The 17,205-nt window shown below is 41.7% G+C and overlaps 1 protein-coding gene across 1 annotated transcript in view; it reads right to left on the bottom strand.

Annotated features, from left to right (window-relative positions):
* The window catches only part of LOC134220443 (UDP-glucosyltransferase 2-like), a 90,795-nt gene that overhangs the window by 54,162 nt on the left and 19,428 nt on the right, over window positions 1–17,205 (bottom strand). Inside the window, exons 2-3 of the mRNA XM_062699501.1 lie at window positions 517–700; window positions 150–446 (exon numbers count right to left, since the gene is read on the bottom strand). Coding sequence (XP_062555485.1) covers window positions 150–446; window positions 517–700 — 481 coding nt within the window. The remainder of the gene's footprint in view (window positions 1–149; window positions 447–516; window positions 701–17,205) is intronic.

Below are 17,205 nucleotides of genomic sequence, written 5' to 3'. Positions count from 1 at the left end.
CTCTACATTCCAATTGGAAGTTGCGCTTCGTTTCAGCTTAGTGTTCTATTAGCATTTTGACAGTAACTATTGAAAGCATTTTTACAGATTGAATGAGTATGTATCTTGTGTAGTAAGAACAATGGATCGAATGGCTCGAATTTACTTACCGTATAAACCGGTTGTATCGTCAGGTGGCAGATGCTGTTGACAATCCGCTCGAAGAAGTTCATATCGTCGGTCAACGATCGGTAGAACACCGGTGTCACCGAGTAAGGGCCCGGATTCCCCGCCATCGCCATCGTTCCGGTGTAGAACCCGACGGTGTTGATGTACATGTAGGGCGCTCCCAGCCGGTAGGCCAAACTCAGTGCACATTCCGGGTAGGCACCGTCCAATATAAGCAGGTCGAACTTCCGCCCCAGCAGGTCCATAGTTTCTTTGTCCTCAAGCGTGGCATCACAGGCCTAGGTGGGTGAGAAATTTTAAGCAGAATATTGATTGGGGGCAATTGTGCCAATCCATAATGTTGCCAACCTGCCACGAGTATCGGAAGACATCCCACAGGGAAAGAGGAAGGTCGCCCTTCATTCGTGCGCCCAACAGGTCCCAGTTGGTGTAGTTTCGAATGTATTCGACCAATCCGGAAGGGGTGACTTCCTGTAAGCCATTGTAGGAGAAATCTGCTGGAAAGCCACTCAAGAATGTGATGTTATGACCCCTGAAAAAAAACGTTAAAAAAGTACCTTAGCGTGTACATTCACCATTTGAGTAATTAAAACAAATCGGATTTATCCGCCGATAATGGACGTGACGTTTGGTGGTTAGCTTTCGTTAAGGCAAAGGCAAAATCGACTGACCGTTTTACACGGCGAGGACGCCGCCATCAAATGGGATGTAGACGTAATGCATTCACTAATCGGATTAAAACTGCTTTCGTTCGATCAATTGAGATGAAAAACAGAGTTTTCTCCTGGATGCTGGCTTCTATTCCGTGAATCATATATCGGTAACAATCGCACGGTGGCCGTTTGCATAATCCAAAGTGATCCCGTTTTAATGACTAGTTTGACATTGACTTTGTGGGATCTGACAGTGTCATCGATGACAAACCACTTCAAAGAGTACATTTTGGATTAAAATTTTGTTTTTTAACCTGCATTACATAGAGCTGCGTTGGTTTTTCCTTGGAAGTGTTTTCTTTCCACTTGGTGTTAATAACGCGTATGTTACGGATGAAGCTAGTCACCAAAAATGGTGTTTTGCTTTCATCAAGATATTGTATTTTTTGTTTTGTACATGTTTTTCAAGATTAGATCAAAGAAAGATAGTTTGAAGAACTAAGTTTGGGGATTGTTATTGCTTTTTAGCACCATGAGCATTGTATTTTACTGGAAAACACTTTTCAATGCAAGAGACCAATATTCAATCGTGTAAAGACGTTGTGTAAAGATAATCGTTACCACTCTGTCGGTGGCACTAGCCTAAGAATGATATTGTGTTCTTTACCTGCATGTTTTGTTACAAACAGGTAATGTTTTGTTGGTCGGAACGCGGTCAAGTTATTAACGTTGCGGACGGGAATAGGGGGTGCTGCCCAAATGGTCCCGCTCCCTATATGACGTTTTTTTATTTCTCTAACCATTGATTGAGTAAAGAACTTAAAATTTAAAAATTCAAAAAAAAAAACATTGATTCCGTTAACCAAACGTCATTCGCTAGAGCAACGGATTCTGAAAAATGCAGTTTTGGTGATATTCTTCCTCTTCTTATTGGCATTACACCCCTACACTGGGACAGAGCCGCCTCGCAGCTTAGTGTTCATTAAGCACTTCCACAGCTATTAACTGCGAGTTTTCTAAGCCATGTTACCATTTTTGTATTCGACGAATTTCGCGCCAACCCTTCTATGGGGCTGGCAGCACCATCTCAGAATCGAATGAAACTTGGTGGGCATAAAGATATGGTATTTCTAAGCCACTCTGCATACTTGGTTTTTCAAAAATTGTCAAGAGTAGGGGAAGGGGGGGGCAATATGCCCTAGCTAAGCAAACACTGCTCTATTGTCTTATTGGTAACGCTATTCATGGGTATTTTTACATTATGCATCAGTTAAACAAGGTAGCTAGTTGATGCCATTCAAAAATTGTCAAAAATCTCAATCATATTGATAATATTCACATTTCAAAAAAGTGGTGATATTCTGTTGCCGGAAAACTCATGAGGCAAAACGCCTTTTAGCTGGCAGCTCCTAGGGAACAAAGTACCACGCGTCGGCGAATCAGCATTCTAGTATGGATAGTCCGTGGAGACGCAAGTACTTTGTAGGTTATTGCCACTAGGGCGTTTTGCCTCGCCAAGATGTCAGATGTTTCTTCAAAATGTGGAAATTTTCGGTTTTTCCGACCTTCCCATGCACTATTTTGAAACTTTCTTCGCCTATCCTACATAATTTTAGATCTAGTTTTGTTACGGACATCTTAAGGACGGTAAATATGAGGGAAACCACAAAAGGCGTTTTGCATCGGGGGGGCGTTTTGGGGCCTCTTCCCCTAACATTTGATGAGGGCCCATTTTTTTTTCATGGATTTTTTATAAATCGATCTAACTCTAAAATGACAAGACCTACAAAAAAGTGTTGTATGGCGGACTGTCGTGAAATTCCCTGAAGTTTTTTGGAAAAATATCCAAAAAATAAAATATCGATTTCTACACTGAAAAAAAAAATAGTTTTAAAAATTAAAATCGATATTACAAAAAAACCTCATCTCAGAAATCGATGAAATTTTGTCTGCAGATAGGTATTTTAATTATCTAACTTTTCTGGGAATAATCTTTCTGTGACATATTTAAGGAAAAAAAGTTTTTCTAACAAAAACTTTTTTCATGTCCATATTAAGTGAAAATTTATCACCGTGTTTTATGCCTACAGCGCCAATTATAGGTTCAGCAGCCTATCATCAACCAACGACACATTTTGGACGTATAAAAATTTGTTTGGGAAGCAATTTAGCATAATCTAACATAATTGTGGACCAACATTTGAAAAGGGTTTATGTTTTATTTGACTTTTTGTATCGAAGTAACTTAAAAACAATTACAAAAAAATAATTACATTGAAAACGGGCAATGTTGCCGAAACGAAACTGAAGTGATATTTAATTGTAATAGTGGAAAAGAAGATGTTGTTTTTCAGCAAAGGCTAACCACTGAACGGTGTAATTTAGAAACCGTTATAAAGCCTGTAGATGATATTGTATCGTATTTTATTGAAAAAATTGATAAACTAAAATTGATAACTTATGACATTATTTGCAAACAGCAAAACACTTGTACTGTTAGATTTCTCTGAAAATTATTCATTTATTATCCAAACTGCTGCTCAAGGTTGGAATAATTCGGAAAAGGCCCTTGCGAAGCTATTGGTGGCACTCTCAAACGAATGGCAAAACGAGCAACTCTTGCCAAAGATTATGGAAATACTATCAAGACTCCTCAGGAGTTGTACGAATGGGCACGTTTTCAATCAAACAAAAATATCACTGTATTACATTTCTGTTATATCACGAATGAGCAATACCGCCATCGGGGGTGGCAATGGGTCTGGGGGTGAGAATAGGTCATCGCTCTCACCGCGAGCATGGAGGACGTAGAGCAAAATCGTTCAAAAAGGTCTCTTATATTTTTGTCTTCTTGTCCTCAGATACATCCATTCTACAAGCATTCTAAGTAGTTGAAACAGTGACCCATTCTCACCCCCATTTGACCCATTGTCACCCCCGACGACGGTACTCAACAAGAGTTTGATGAACTTTTCAAAAAAGCAAAAACTATAATTGGCACACAAAAGCTTCATTCTTTTATACCAATCGCTCATAATAAAATCCTAAAAAAAAAATATTCCAACTCAGATGAAGACCCAAAAGTCTTTGAATTGTTCGACTAAGTTTACAAATTAAATAAACAAATAAAATTGAAGAAAAATTTTAAAATTGTGGAAAATTTATTATTCTTCAAATGTGCGTTTACCGGAAATCCCCGTAATGAAATTACCTACCGAGCTTCATCGTTTGGAATCAAAATGTTTATCTGATAAAAATATCGACCTCCAATTTTTATTTTTGGTAAACCAATTTTAATCTTTACATTCATTAATTTATTTTCTCGGTGAACGAAACGCTCTTTTATGTTTCGGACTTCATAGTTCAGACAAATTTTGCAATAGTCCATCAAACATCACAATTTTGTAAATCTGGTCATTTGTGTGTAACATTGATATAAGCAATCTAGGAAAATATACGCCCTTTCCAAATGTTGGTCCATATTAATGTTAGATTATGCTAAATTGCTTCCTAACCAATTTTTTATACTTCCAAAATGTGTCGTTGGTTGATGATAGGCTGCTGAACCTATAATTGGCGCTGTAGGCATAAAACACGCTGATAAATTTTCACTCAATATGGACATGAAAATAGTTTTTGTTAGAAAAACTTTTTTTCCTTAAATATGTCACAGGAACATTATTCCCAGAAAAGTTAGATAATTAAAATACCTATCTGCAGAAAAAATTTCATCGATTTCTGAGATGAGGTTTTTTTGTAATATAGATTTTAATTTTTAAAACTATTTTTTTTTAGTGTAGAGATCGGTATTTTATTTTTTGGATATTTTTCCAAAAAACTTCTGGGAATTTCACGACAGTCCGCCATACAACACTTTTTTGTAGGTCTTGTCATTTTAGAGTTACATCGATTTATAAAAAATCCATGAAAAAAAATTAGGCCCTCATCAAATGTTACTCTTGACAATTTTTGAAAAACTAAGTATGCAGAGTGGCTTAGAAATACCATTTCTTTATGCCCACCAAGTTTCATTCGATTCTGAGATGGTGCTGCCAACCGCTGCGCTGGTCGAGTTGGCGCGAAATTCATCATTCGTAGGGGAACTGTTCCGATCTCCATCTCACTGTACATATTTCCATCTCATCGCTAAACAAAGAAATACGGCACCAAATTCGTCGTTTCTTTTTGTCAACATGCGTGCTCACTGCTGAAAAAAATCACAAAAATAATAAACAAACCAAATTCCTTTCCATTGCTTTGTTTTTGATGGGATGGAAATAGTAGCTATGAGATTAGGGTGGTCTAACCGGTAGTACCGAAACCGGTAATACCGGTATTACCGACCAATTTTGAATACCGAAAATACCGGTATTAGAGACGGAAAATACCGGTATTTTCGGTATTTCAAATTTTGCTGCCAGTTTAAAAAAAATCTCGAATAGTTTTCAGCTACATATATCAGCTAAAGATTTGCCGTGCAACAAACACTTAGCCAAGTGCATGAAGTGCTCAAATGTAATTATGTGCGAAGGCTCCAGCACAAGCGGAATAAAAACACATCATACATTGCATAACATTATCCTGAAACATGCTGCTTCTCCAGATTTGGAAATCAACTTAAACCAAAATTCCAAAAACAGGTACAACGATCATGCAATATTTTCCATCAATGGTCTCCCCTCTTGAAACTGCTCTAGCCCGAATGGATTTGGAGGACGGCATATCGTACAGGCCACTTGCCTAATCTGAGGGCATCCGCTTGAATTTAGTCGCTCGGGGTTTCAGTGGGATTCCAAAAACCCACGAAGGGATCAGACAAAAAGCATTTTTGGAGCAGCATTTGAGGAAGTTCTACCAAGACACGCTGGAACAGCATGTTATCCGTGCTCAAATGATTCTATGAGTTGAAATGGCTTATTAAAAAAAATATGATAAATTTGGAGCTTTTATTCAAATTCAAATTAAATTATGAGGAATTTTTAGCAGTAGGTGAAATTTCAAGCTATCGAACCTGTTTAAGCTGTGGTATAACTACTTTGACGTGAGTTGTGCAATTATCAAATCAAGCCAAGACTTGTTCGATGCTCTCAAAGAACGAATCCAAGAGAGACTTTTTTGAATAATTCTGCTGTAAAGCAATCGTTCAGAAACGTTTTTGGCACTTTCTTCAAGACATCCAGAGTCACTTTTTTCATCGGATAAAAAACAACTTGTGAAGAGACTGCAGAGCAAAACACTTGCGTTGCCGGTGACAAGTACGTTGACGCCAAGTACTTGACACTGATTTTCGACGCTATTGAAACCATTAGTCCGACTTCGGTTGAACCAGACAGGGTATTCTCATCAGCTGGCAGTATTGCCAAAATCAGATGCGGATTGTACGATGAAACGCTCAGTATGTTATTTCTACTTAAGTTTCAATTTGCCCAGCTCATTAGCAATGATTTTAATTTTTGAAGTTTGTTAATAAATGTTGTGTTTTCTCCAAAAGTACAAAACAAACGTTTTTTTTAATTATGAAATTTTCACCAATACCGGTATTATACCGGTACTACCGGTATTGACTCCACCAATACCGAATACCGGTATTCTTCAAAAATGGCCAATACCGACCACCCTATATGAGATGAAGTGGCGAACCGTTCCCCTATATATGTTAGCCTCAACACGATGATACATGCTCAGGGAAGTCGAGACAAATTTCAAACCGAAAATTTCCTAGACCGGCACCGGGCCACCCGCAACTTGGTCTTGCTTCGTAGCCGCGCGTCTTACCGCACGGCTAAGGTGGGCCCAGGTTTTGGTGATATACTCTCATGTTATTACTGAAAATGATATCTATCCATCTAGTGATGATAGAAATATTGACATAACATATGAAAGACATCACCTGGAACATAGGAACATATTTTGAGCATCCCTATTATGGAATTCGGTGCCTGATGAAACCTCCTTATACTAGAGGGTGTATAAAACTACAGAAAATATTCAAAAGCTTGTGAACTTTTTAAATTCAATGTAAACTAAACAAGAAACAAGTAGGGTAAATGATGTATTTTGGACAAGCGCAGGACATTCATTAGAAAATATATCGAGATTGAATAGTATAAAACAATTGAAAACCACTAGGTTCATCCATTCCAGTTCGAGACAGCAACACGTACGGACGTGTTTTTTTGCTCGCGCATTTTTTTCGAAGTGTTTTTTCTCGTTCGTTCGCTGTTTACGTTTTCGCTTGTCGCGTTGGAGTTATTTTCTCCCGGACCCGTCATGGGAGACTCGGTGGCCGATTCGGTCGCTGGAAAAGTGCCTAAGCGCACTGCTCTTGGAGGCGCGGGTAACCCCTCCAAGCAGCTTTTGCAGAGCAACGTGTTCTCGCCGTTGCCGCTTGATGACGCCGGCAATCCGCCGAAAAGAGGAAGAAGCAGCAATCGCAGCTGCCGCAGGTGCAACCGGAGCGGAAGGAGAAGTGCCCGCCCGTGTTTGTGAAGGGCGATCCGCCGGATTTACGCCCAAAAATTCGCCAGCTGATCGCTAAGGGGCTGAAATGTACTTTTCGGCTCTGCAGCGAGGGCGTGAAAGTGATGCCGGCCAACCGGGACCATCACCAATCCGTCGTGGAGTTCCTCGAGGTCCACAAGTATGAGTACTACACTCATGACCATCCCGGCACGAAGCCGCTCAAGGCTTTGCTGCGAGGACTTCACGACATGAAGGAGGAAGAGCTCCAAGCAGAGCTTGAAAGTTGCGGACTGAAGCCAGTAGCCGTCCACAAGATCGCTCGTCACGACAAGGCGAGGAAATATCGCGACCAGCTTTACCTGATCCATCTGGAGCACGGCTCCACTACCTGGAAGGACCTGAAGCTGGTTGGCGTTATAAATTACACCGTCGTTGACTGGGAGCGATATCGGCCAGTGCACCGCGATGTCACGCAATGCACCAACTGCTTCAATTTCGGGCACGGCACCAGGAACTGCCGCATGAAGCCGCGCTGCAACAAGTGTGGCGAACCCCATCCGACTGACGAGTGCGACAAAATGGAGGTGGCCGATCCCAAGTGCGCCAACTGTGGCGACAAACATCGGGCCACCACAAAGGGCTGCCCAAAGCGAGCCGAGTTCCTGGAAATCCGGAAGAAGGCTTCCACCAGGACCATGCCGAAGAAGAACCGTGTTCCTGTAATCAACGAGGTGAACTTTCCAGCCATCCCTGCTCCCCGTCGTGTGATTCCAATACTCCCACCGCTACAGCCGCACAAGCGATTGGCAGCGGCAGCTGCATCGGTCCAAGCTCCAACATCGTCGGCACCATCCACCAGCGAATGGCCCCCGCTCCCTCCTCCTGGGTTCCGTCGGCAGACGGAGAACGAAGCCGTCCCACCGGAGGAATCTGCCCCGCTGTACACTCCGGAGCAACTGATACCGATCTTCGCACAGCTCGCCACTCGACTGCGCGGCTGCAAACCCGATTCGACCAGGTCTTCACACTTGGCATGTTCATCATTGAAAATGGCTGCTAGGGTGGGCCTGGTCAACTGGAACGCTTGCTCGCTAAAGAGCAAAACAATCGAGCTGAAGGATTTCCTTGAGGAGAAGGAAATTGACGTGGCGTTCATCACCGAAACGCACCTAAAACCGGAGGTGAACATCAACATCCCGGACTTCCGCATCGTGCGACTCGACCGGCCGACCAGGGGAGGTGGTGTGGCCATCGCTCTTCGCTACAACATCAACTGTCGTCTGCTTCCAAGCTTCCAGCTCAGTGTCATCGAGGCCATCGGTGTCGAAATCACCACTTCGGTCGGCACAATCGCGCTCATCGCGGCGTACTGTCCAACGCAAGCCAAAGCCGGCGATGGATCATCGGCTGCCCTTCGGAGGGACATCGTCAAGCTGACGCGGAGGCAAGGCCAGTATATCATTGCCGGCGACTTGAATGCCAAACATCAAGCCTGGGGCAACAGTCGCGGCAATCGAAACGGCACCATCTGGAGCAACGACATGGAGGAAGGCCACTACACGATCCTGAGCCCGGATTCCCCCACTCGGCTGAGTCGGTCCGGTGCCCACGCAACGCTCGACCTCTACGTAACAAACCTGAGTGACCACGTCTCGCAGCCGGTTGTATACCAGGAGCCCAGTTCGGATCACTATCCGGTGGTGGCGGAACTGGGCTCCTCGGTCAATCGGCACCAGCAGTTACGGCGGAACTACCACCGAGTGAACTGGCAGCGTTTCCAGCAGTGCGTCGATAACACCGTCGACTTCGAGGTGCGTCCGGAGACGCCGGAAAGTATCGACCGCCAGCTGTGCGCTATCGAGGAGGCGATCACGGCGGCCGGTGATCAACACGTACCGAGGGCGCGTCAGGTAATCAACTCCTTAAACAGCGATACACTCACCAAAGATTTGATTCGATTGCGGAATGTCACTCGCAGGCAGTTTCAGCGTACTGGACTGCCTGAGCTTAAGGCACGCTGCAATCGAATCACAAAATTATCAAGGCCAGAATGGTGGACCTCAAAAATAACGACTTCTCGAATAAGATCCGCACTCTCCCAGATTATGCTAAGCCGTTCTGGAAAATGACCAAAATTCTAAAATCCAAGCCTCGGCCCATTCCACCTTTGATCCCACTAGACAATAATGGCTCTAAGGATCGCTTGATAACTCCTGCAGAGAAGGTCGCTGAAATAGGTCGTCACTTCGTCAGCTCACACAATCTTGGGCAGAACATCGTCAGTCCACACGAAGCAGCCGTCAACGATCATGCTAACAACATCCATTTGATTCCCAACGACTTCTCGGAGGAGTTGGAGATCTCAGCTGGCGAATTGACGGCCTATATCAAATCATCGAAGAATATGAAGGCCCCAGGCTTCGACAGCATCCTGAATCTCGAGCTCAAACACATGAGTGCGCCGTTCTTTGAGCACCTCATGCTGATCTTCAATCAGTGTCTCCGGCTCAGCTACTTCCCATCGGCCTGGAAGTCAGCGAAAGTCATCCCCATCCGGAAGCCTGGGAAGGATCCTTCCTCACCCAAAAGCTATCGTCCCATCAGCCTTCTCTCAGGATTATCCAAGCTATTCGAAAAAGCTATTCATCACCGGTTACTTGAGTCTGCCGAAAATCTCAACATCTTGCTCGAGGAACAGTTTGGTTTCCGACGCGGTCGGTCAACTGTACACCAACTGACCCGAGTTACCAACGTCCTCAGACGGAACAAGTTTGTCTCGAAAACATCCGCCATGGCCTTACTCGATGTCGAGAAGGCATTTGACAATGTATGGCATGATGGCCTGGTGTACAAACTACAACGCTACAATCTTCCCAGCTACCTGGTGAAAATCATCAACAATTACCTGTCGGCAAGGACATTCCGGGTCTCAATCAGCGGAGCGAGTTCCAATGCGCACAACATCGTCGCAGGCGTCCCCAGGGCAGTATCCTCGGCCCCTGCTTTTCAATCTGTTCACCTCCGACATGCCAGAACCTCCAGAAGGCGGCATTCTGTCTCTGTTCGCAGATGACACATCCATCGTCTACAACGGTAGAGTGATCAGAGCGCTAGTGGCAAAACTCCAACGAGGCCTGGATGCCCTGACAGAATACCTCACCAGCTGGAAGATCTGTATCAACGCGGCGAAGACCCAGGTCATCATTTTCCCCCACTCCAAATCCCCTAAACTTGTTCCGCCTGGGGACTGTAAAATCATCCTCAATGGCACGACTGTGGAATGGGCCAATGAGGCCGACTACCTTGGCTTGACCCTCGACAGCAAGCTTATTTTCAGGCAACAGGTTGACAAAACGGTGACAAAGTGTAACGTCTTGTTGAAACTACTGTACCCTTTGATCAACCGCCGGTCGTCATTGTCCCTGAAAAATAAGCTTGCTGTCTACAAGCAAATCATCCTCCCTGTGATCGAATATGGCATGCCGGTCTGGGAGAGCTGCGCTAAAACCCACCACCTCAAACTTCAACGAGTCCAAAACAAATTCCTGAGGATGATCCTCAACACCCTCCCAGGACAAGAACATCCGAGGTCCACCGTCTGGCCGGGATAAAACCTTACATGAACGCTTTGGTGAGTGTAAAGAAAAGTTTAGGGTCCGTTGCTTGCATTCGGATCAGGCTCCAATTAGGGCGCTAGTTTCAATCTAGGATAACAAATTTTTATTGTAAATATTAGTGTACATAGTAGTTAGGTTATCAAATTATAAAAACACACTAGCGCCTCCTAAAGGCCGTCATGATATATCATATCTTAAAACTTGAATAACAATATAAACAAAACAAAAAAAAAATCAAATTGAAGTTGGAGGGCCAAGCCGGCCGAGCACTGTACATGTAAAAAAATAATTGTAGAACAGAAAATGAAACAATAAAGAAGAAATTTTACTACTACTACTACTAGGTTCATCCAAATACATAACCTATGATTAGTCTTGTGTCTCCATTGCCCAATTTTTGAGTAAATTACGTTTACTAGGTGTAAACTATGATATACTGCAAACTGAAATATTTTCTTTTTGGACATCAAATATATAATTTCGACATGGAAAATGCATATATTTTGGACAGAGTCATTTTCTCCTAATTTAAAAATGGCCACCTACAGATCTCAATGGTATGACTTACCTGCACGTATCCACATTCATGTAAATGCATTTATTTGCTTAACTGACATAGATTAAACCAGAAATTAACATTGTTTCGCAACCTTATCGATATCATTGAAAACAGCCTGAAAGTTGGCAATTAATGGTTCATCTATGTACTGTACATGGGGTGACCAATAAATGTCTGATGAATAAAAACATAACTTCATTTTGGTCACTCCTTTTTCATCCGTCTCAAGTTCATGTTAAGCGATTGGAATATGTTAGTATCTCAATTACAATCAAACTTTGGCCGCAAGACCTCAAGATTGCCGTTTGAACCAATTTAAACGTGTTTCAGGTGCATGTTACGAAGAGTCCTATAATGCATGTTCTCCTGCATACTGGCGTCCAGCAGGCACTTTGGTAGAAAGCTTTACAGTTTAGGTAATTTTAAAGATAAATAATAGTTGATTTGTGAATTCTCATTAGGAGCCGCTAGAGTTGAGGGAAAAGTATGCAATGATCATACTAACGATAAAAATTTTCCTACACATTATCTAAAATTGATCGAAGAAGCTCAGGCTTGTCCAAAATATGTACATGTCCAAAATATATCATTTACCCTATGATAATAAACTTTGATGTTTAAGGATCTCCGAGTTGTTGAGCGTCCCACTTTTGTCAGTAATGTTCCAAAATAATCCAGACCCACGTAGCTAAACGGGCGAACATTTGTTGCCAGACGAACTGGAGGTAGTGCAGCCATCGCTGGATTACTTGGACGAGCTTTGCGTAGGGGAAGAGGCCCCAAAACGCCCCCCCGATGCAAAACGCCTTTTGTGGTTTGCCTCATATTTACCGTCCTTAAGATGTCCGTAACAAAACTAGATCTAAAATTATGTAGGATAGGCGAATAAAGTTTCCAAATAGTGCATGGGAAGGTCGGAAAAACCGAAAATTTCCACATTTTGAAGAAACATCTAACATTTTGGCGAGGCAAAACGCCCTAGTGGCAATAACCTACAAAGTACTTGCGTCTCCACGGACTATCCATACTAGAATGCTGATTCGCCGACGCGTGGTACTTTGTTCCCTAGGAGCCGCCAGCTAAAAGGCGTTTTGCCTCATCAGTTTTCCGGCAACAGAATATCACCACTTTTTTGAAATGCGAATATTATCAATATGATTGAGATTTTTCCTAATTTTAACATGGCATCAGCTAGCTATATTGTTCAACTGTTGCGTGAGGTAGAAACACCCATGAAAATCGTTATAGCTAAGGCATAAACGCAGTCTATGCTTAGCTAGGGCATATTGCCCCTCCTTCCCCTACCATGTACGACTGGCACCGAAATGCTATTTTCTTCACAACCTGGCGAAGCTTCGCAATGTTGTAGTGTTGACAAAGCTCGTTGACAACGGTTGCATTATTTGCGTGAAGGCAACGGTGATGGCAATCCTCAACCAGCAAGTTCACTGCTCGGTGCTTTGACGGCAAGATAATTGGGTAGCGGGAACCATAGCTCGCATCCCTTGCCGCTATTATACGGCTTCTCTGCCTCATTAAACCGATGTCATCAAGTGTAGACATAAGCAGAAACAAGGCACTTTTCCGATCCAAAGGCACCTGCTGCTCGTTTGAGTGAGACTTATTACGTTCAAGGGTGGCTATTTCATCCGGATAACTCTCGCGCTGTACGAGCTTCAAAATCCTGCAATCTGCATCCATTAGCTCGTTTTGGGTAGGGAGTCCCTGCCGCATCTGTTTTGGTTTAGAGATGTTGAAGAGAAAACGGAGAACATATACCGTGCGCAGCATTCTCTTCCAATTCGAGAATCGTTCAAAGTTCAATACTGGTTCCACTACGAAATGCAGCAACACCGGGATTCTGGCCTCCTCGGATGTAGATTCTGGTGCAGCTGTTTTGGGACATGCTTCTTCTGGAAGTTTCAAAAATTCTGGCCCGACAATCGTTGGTAAAGTAAGGACCACGACCCCACTTGGTAGCCTCAAAAGCAGGGTTTAGTTTGGTCGGCACCCACCGCCATTCATTGGGTTCTATCACAAACTCCCGAATGTCACTCGCTCGAATTCCATTCGCCCGAATAGACCAAACGCCCGAAAAGACCAAACGCCCGAAAAGACCATTCGCCCGAATAGACTATATGCCCGAATAAACTCTTCACTTTACTTGATGAAAAGATTTTTTGTGACTAATAAAAAGAAATAGTATATTTGATTTCCTACTTATCTCATATTTTGTTGTACACGTCTCTCATATGTATTTAAATATTCGTTTCGTTTATGTGTGAAATAATAAGAAAAATAACGACGTTATGTACTTTCTTTTTCATAATATTCAAATAATGACAATATGACATGATTTCTTTATATACGTATGCATAAAGTCCTTTGATGTTGCTTCACACCTCGGAAATTTGGCCCGCAGATTTTTTTCCCCTGGGCACAGGGACCAAAATCCGGCGGAAAACTTTCCCGAAGTGTAGAGCCCCATAGAAAAAAAAGTCAGTTTCAGCTAAGCGATCATTGTTGAGAGAATCAGATATTAAAATAAGTTTTATGTATGCTGGTCACTTATACCGGTCCATAAACATCCTGAAATGAATCAAAACCTGAATAATTAGAGCTGTAGCGAAAAATAACGTTGCAAATGTATTTGTTTAAACCAATCGTCAAAAATAAGAGGCGCAAATAGGAATTCACCCTTCTTTTCTTCATACATTGTTCTTTCTAAATGTATTGAAGACATGATTTCTTTCCTAAGTATTAAGGTTCAAGCAAAATTCGTTTTAAAGATAAGCAAAAACGAGCCACGTCGTATAATGTAACGCCGGTGACAACGTGATGAACTATTATAACCATCAGCATGTGACGATATATATATATGCGCATATCGACAGATGCTATATGACAACATTGGACGCAGAACCTTTTTGCGATCGACTATCCATTCATGGTAATTATGGGAAGATCTTTCTATTTCCTTCAACACATCATTCAGCACAAGCCAAGATTTGGATAATTAACGGAACATTCTCAACTGCTCCACAACAATTTGCTCAAGTGTTCACAATTCACGGAACTGTAGGCGAAGGTCAACACCGTCGATTCGTTCCCTTGGTATTCATGCTAAAACACGGGAACGTATGATACAGCCTTTACGTTAGATCCAGAGTATATACTATTGAATTTTAGGATGGTTGAGATTAATGCTGAGGAACGTGTCGTCATGTTTCAAGGATGTTTCTTTCTCCTCAACCAAAGTTTTGTTTTCTAGAAATCATCAGCGATTGAAATTACAATCGGCATACGGGACGGATTACAGACTTCGACTTGCCTATAAATAGTTTGTTACCTTAGCACATTTTTCATGTTAAGATATAACAAAGGCATTCAAGGAGGTTCGAAAATCTTGCCCAAACGTATTTTTTTATGTAGGTAAGCAAGTATTATGTGAATGGGGTGTACCCGTTAGGCAAATGGACGTTATACATAAATGACCCAAAGAACAGCCCATGACATAAAGAAGGCAGAATTATGCCAAACGACCATTATGCCTTACGTACATTATCCCTAACGTCCGTAATGTGTAACATCCATTATGCCTAACGTACTTATGCCTAACGTAGTGGACTCATGTGAATGGTCGCCAATCAACGCACAAAAAGACCACTAGAGACCTACTTTTCTCCTCTTCACTATGGTCGGTCTATGAAAATACCGGTGTCAGGCCATTAGGCCGAAGGTCTTTAGGCTGAAGGCCATTAGGCCGAATGACCATTAGGCCGAGAAGTGAGAAGTTAGTTCTTCCTTTTTCCTCCTCCATTCTTCTTTCTTCCTCATTCGTTTATTTTACTTTCTTCATCCCTCTTCCTTCTTTCTTCTTACTTTTTTCCTCATTTCTTCCTTCTCTCTTCTTTCTTTCTTTCTTCTTTCTTCCTTCTTTCTTACTTCTTTTTCCTTCTTTTTCCTTTTTTCTTTCTTCTTTCATGCTTCTTTCTCCCTTCTTTCTTTCTTTTTTCTTCCTTATTTCTTCCTTCTTCTTTTTTCTTTCTTCCTTCTTTTTTTTCTTTCTTCCTTCTTTCTTTTTTTTCCTTCTTTCTTCCTTCTTTCTTTCTTCCTTGTTTCTTCCTTTTTTCTTCCTTGTTTCTTCCTTTTTATCCTTCTTTCTTCTTTCCTTCTTTCTCCCTCATTTCTTCTTTCTTTCTTCCTTTTCTCTCGTTATTTTTTCTTTCTTCTTTCTCCCTTCTTTCTTTCTTCCTTGTTTCTTTCTTCCTTCTTTCTTTTTTTCTTTCTTTCTTTTTTCCTTCTGTCTTATTCCTTTCTTCATGCTTTCTTCCTTCTTTCTTCCTTCTTTGTTCCTTCTTTCTTTCTTCTTTTTTTCTTTTTTTCTTCCTTTTTCTTCCTTCTTCCTTTTTTTTGCCTTTCTTTCTTCCTTTTTTCTTTCGTCTTTCTTCCATCTTCTTACTTCTTTCATCCTTTATTCTTCCTTCTTTTTTCCTTCTTTCTTCCTTCTTTTTTCCTTTTTTCTCCCTTCTTTCTCCCTTCTTTCTTCCTTCTTTCTTCCCTCTTCCTTTATTCCTTCTTCTTTATGTCTTCTTTCTTTCTTCCTTGTTTCTTCCTTCTTTTTTCCTTCTTTCATCTTTCTTTCTTCCTTCTTTTGTCCTTCTTTCTCTCTTCTTTCTTCTTTCTTTCTTCCTTCTTTCTTCCTTCGTTCTTCCTTCTTTCTTCCTTCATTTTTCCTTCTTTCTTCCTTCTTTTTTTCCTTCTTTCATGCTTCTTCCTCCCTTCTTTCTTCCTTCCTTTTGTTGTCTTTCTTTCTTACTTTTTTCTTCCTTATTTCTTCCTTCTTTCTTCCTTCTTTTTTCCTTCTGTCTTATTCCTTTCTTCATGCTTTCTTCCTTCTTTCTTTCTTCTTTTTTTCTTTTTTTCTTCCTTTTTCCTTCCTTTTTTCTTCCCTTTTTCCTTTCTACCTTCTTTCTTCATTTTATCTTCTTTCTATTTTCCTTCACTCTTTTCTTCCTTCTCTCTTCTTTTTTCTTCCATCTCTTTTTCTTCTTTTCTCATCTTTTTTCCTTCGTTCTTCTCATTACTCACTTCTCACTTATTGCTCCACACTTCTCACCTCTCACTTCTCACTTCTCACTCTTCACTCCTCACTCCTCACTGCTCACTTTTCACTTCTCACCTCTCACTTCTCACATCCCATTTCTCATCTCTCATTTCTCATATCTCATTTCTCACTTCTCGCTTCTCACTTCTCACTTCTTACTTCTCACCTCTCACTTCTCACTTCTCATTTCTCACTTCTCACATCTCATTTCTTACTTCGAGCTCCTCACATCTTTTTACTTCTCATTTTTCACTTCTCACTACTCCTAGCATCGAAAATACCCTAAACAGTATTCCTCGAACTTCCAATAACATTTCAGGGTGGTGCAATAAGTGGAATACGCTTTTGAAACGAGGAAGTCCTCCGTTTTACAGAGTTCCAAAACAGTTCCAACTAGAAGAAAGAAATGCGACCACTGATACTCTACGACCACTGCAGGCTAAGAAGACATCTAAAATAGCAGAAAAGAATGAAAAACTGGACAAACTGGTACGTTCATATATTCCAGGTGATTGGCATATTTTTTCTTTCAATATGATTAGGAAAAATAACATGTTGTTATAGAATCTGAAGGTATACATAAATATATGACCTATTCGGGCGAGTGTTCCATTCGGGCGAGTGGTCCATTCGGGCGAA

The sequence above is a fragment of the Armigeres subalbatus genome, chromosome 3, assembly GCF_024139115.2.
Source record: "Armigeres subalbatus isolate Guangzhou_Male chromosome 3, GZ_Asu_2, whole genome shotgun sequence".
NCBI classification, from domain to species: domain Eukaryota; kingdom Metazoa; phylum Arthropoda; class Insecta; order Diptera; family Culicidae; genus Armigeres; species Armigeres subalbatus.
Note: the sequence above shows the minus strand (reverse complement) of the source record. Positions and strands in the feature narration are given on the sequence as shown.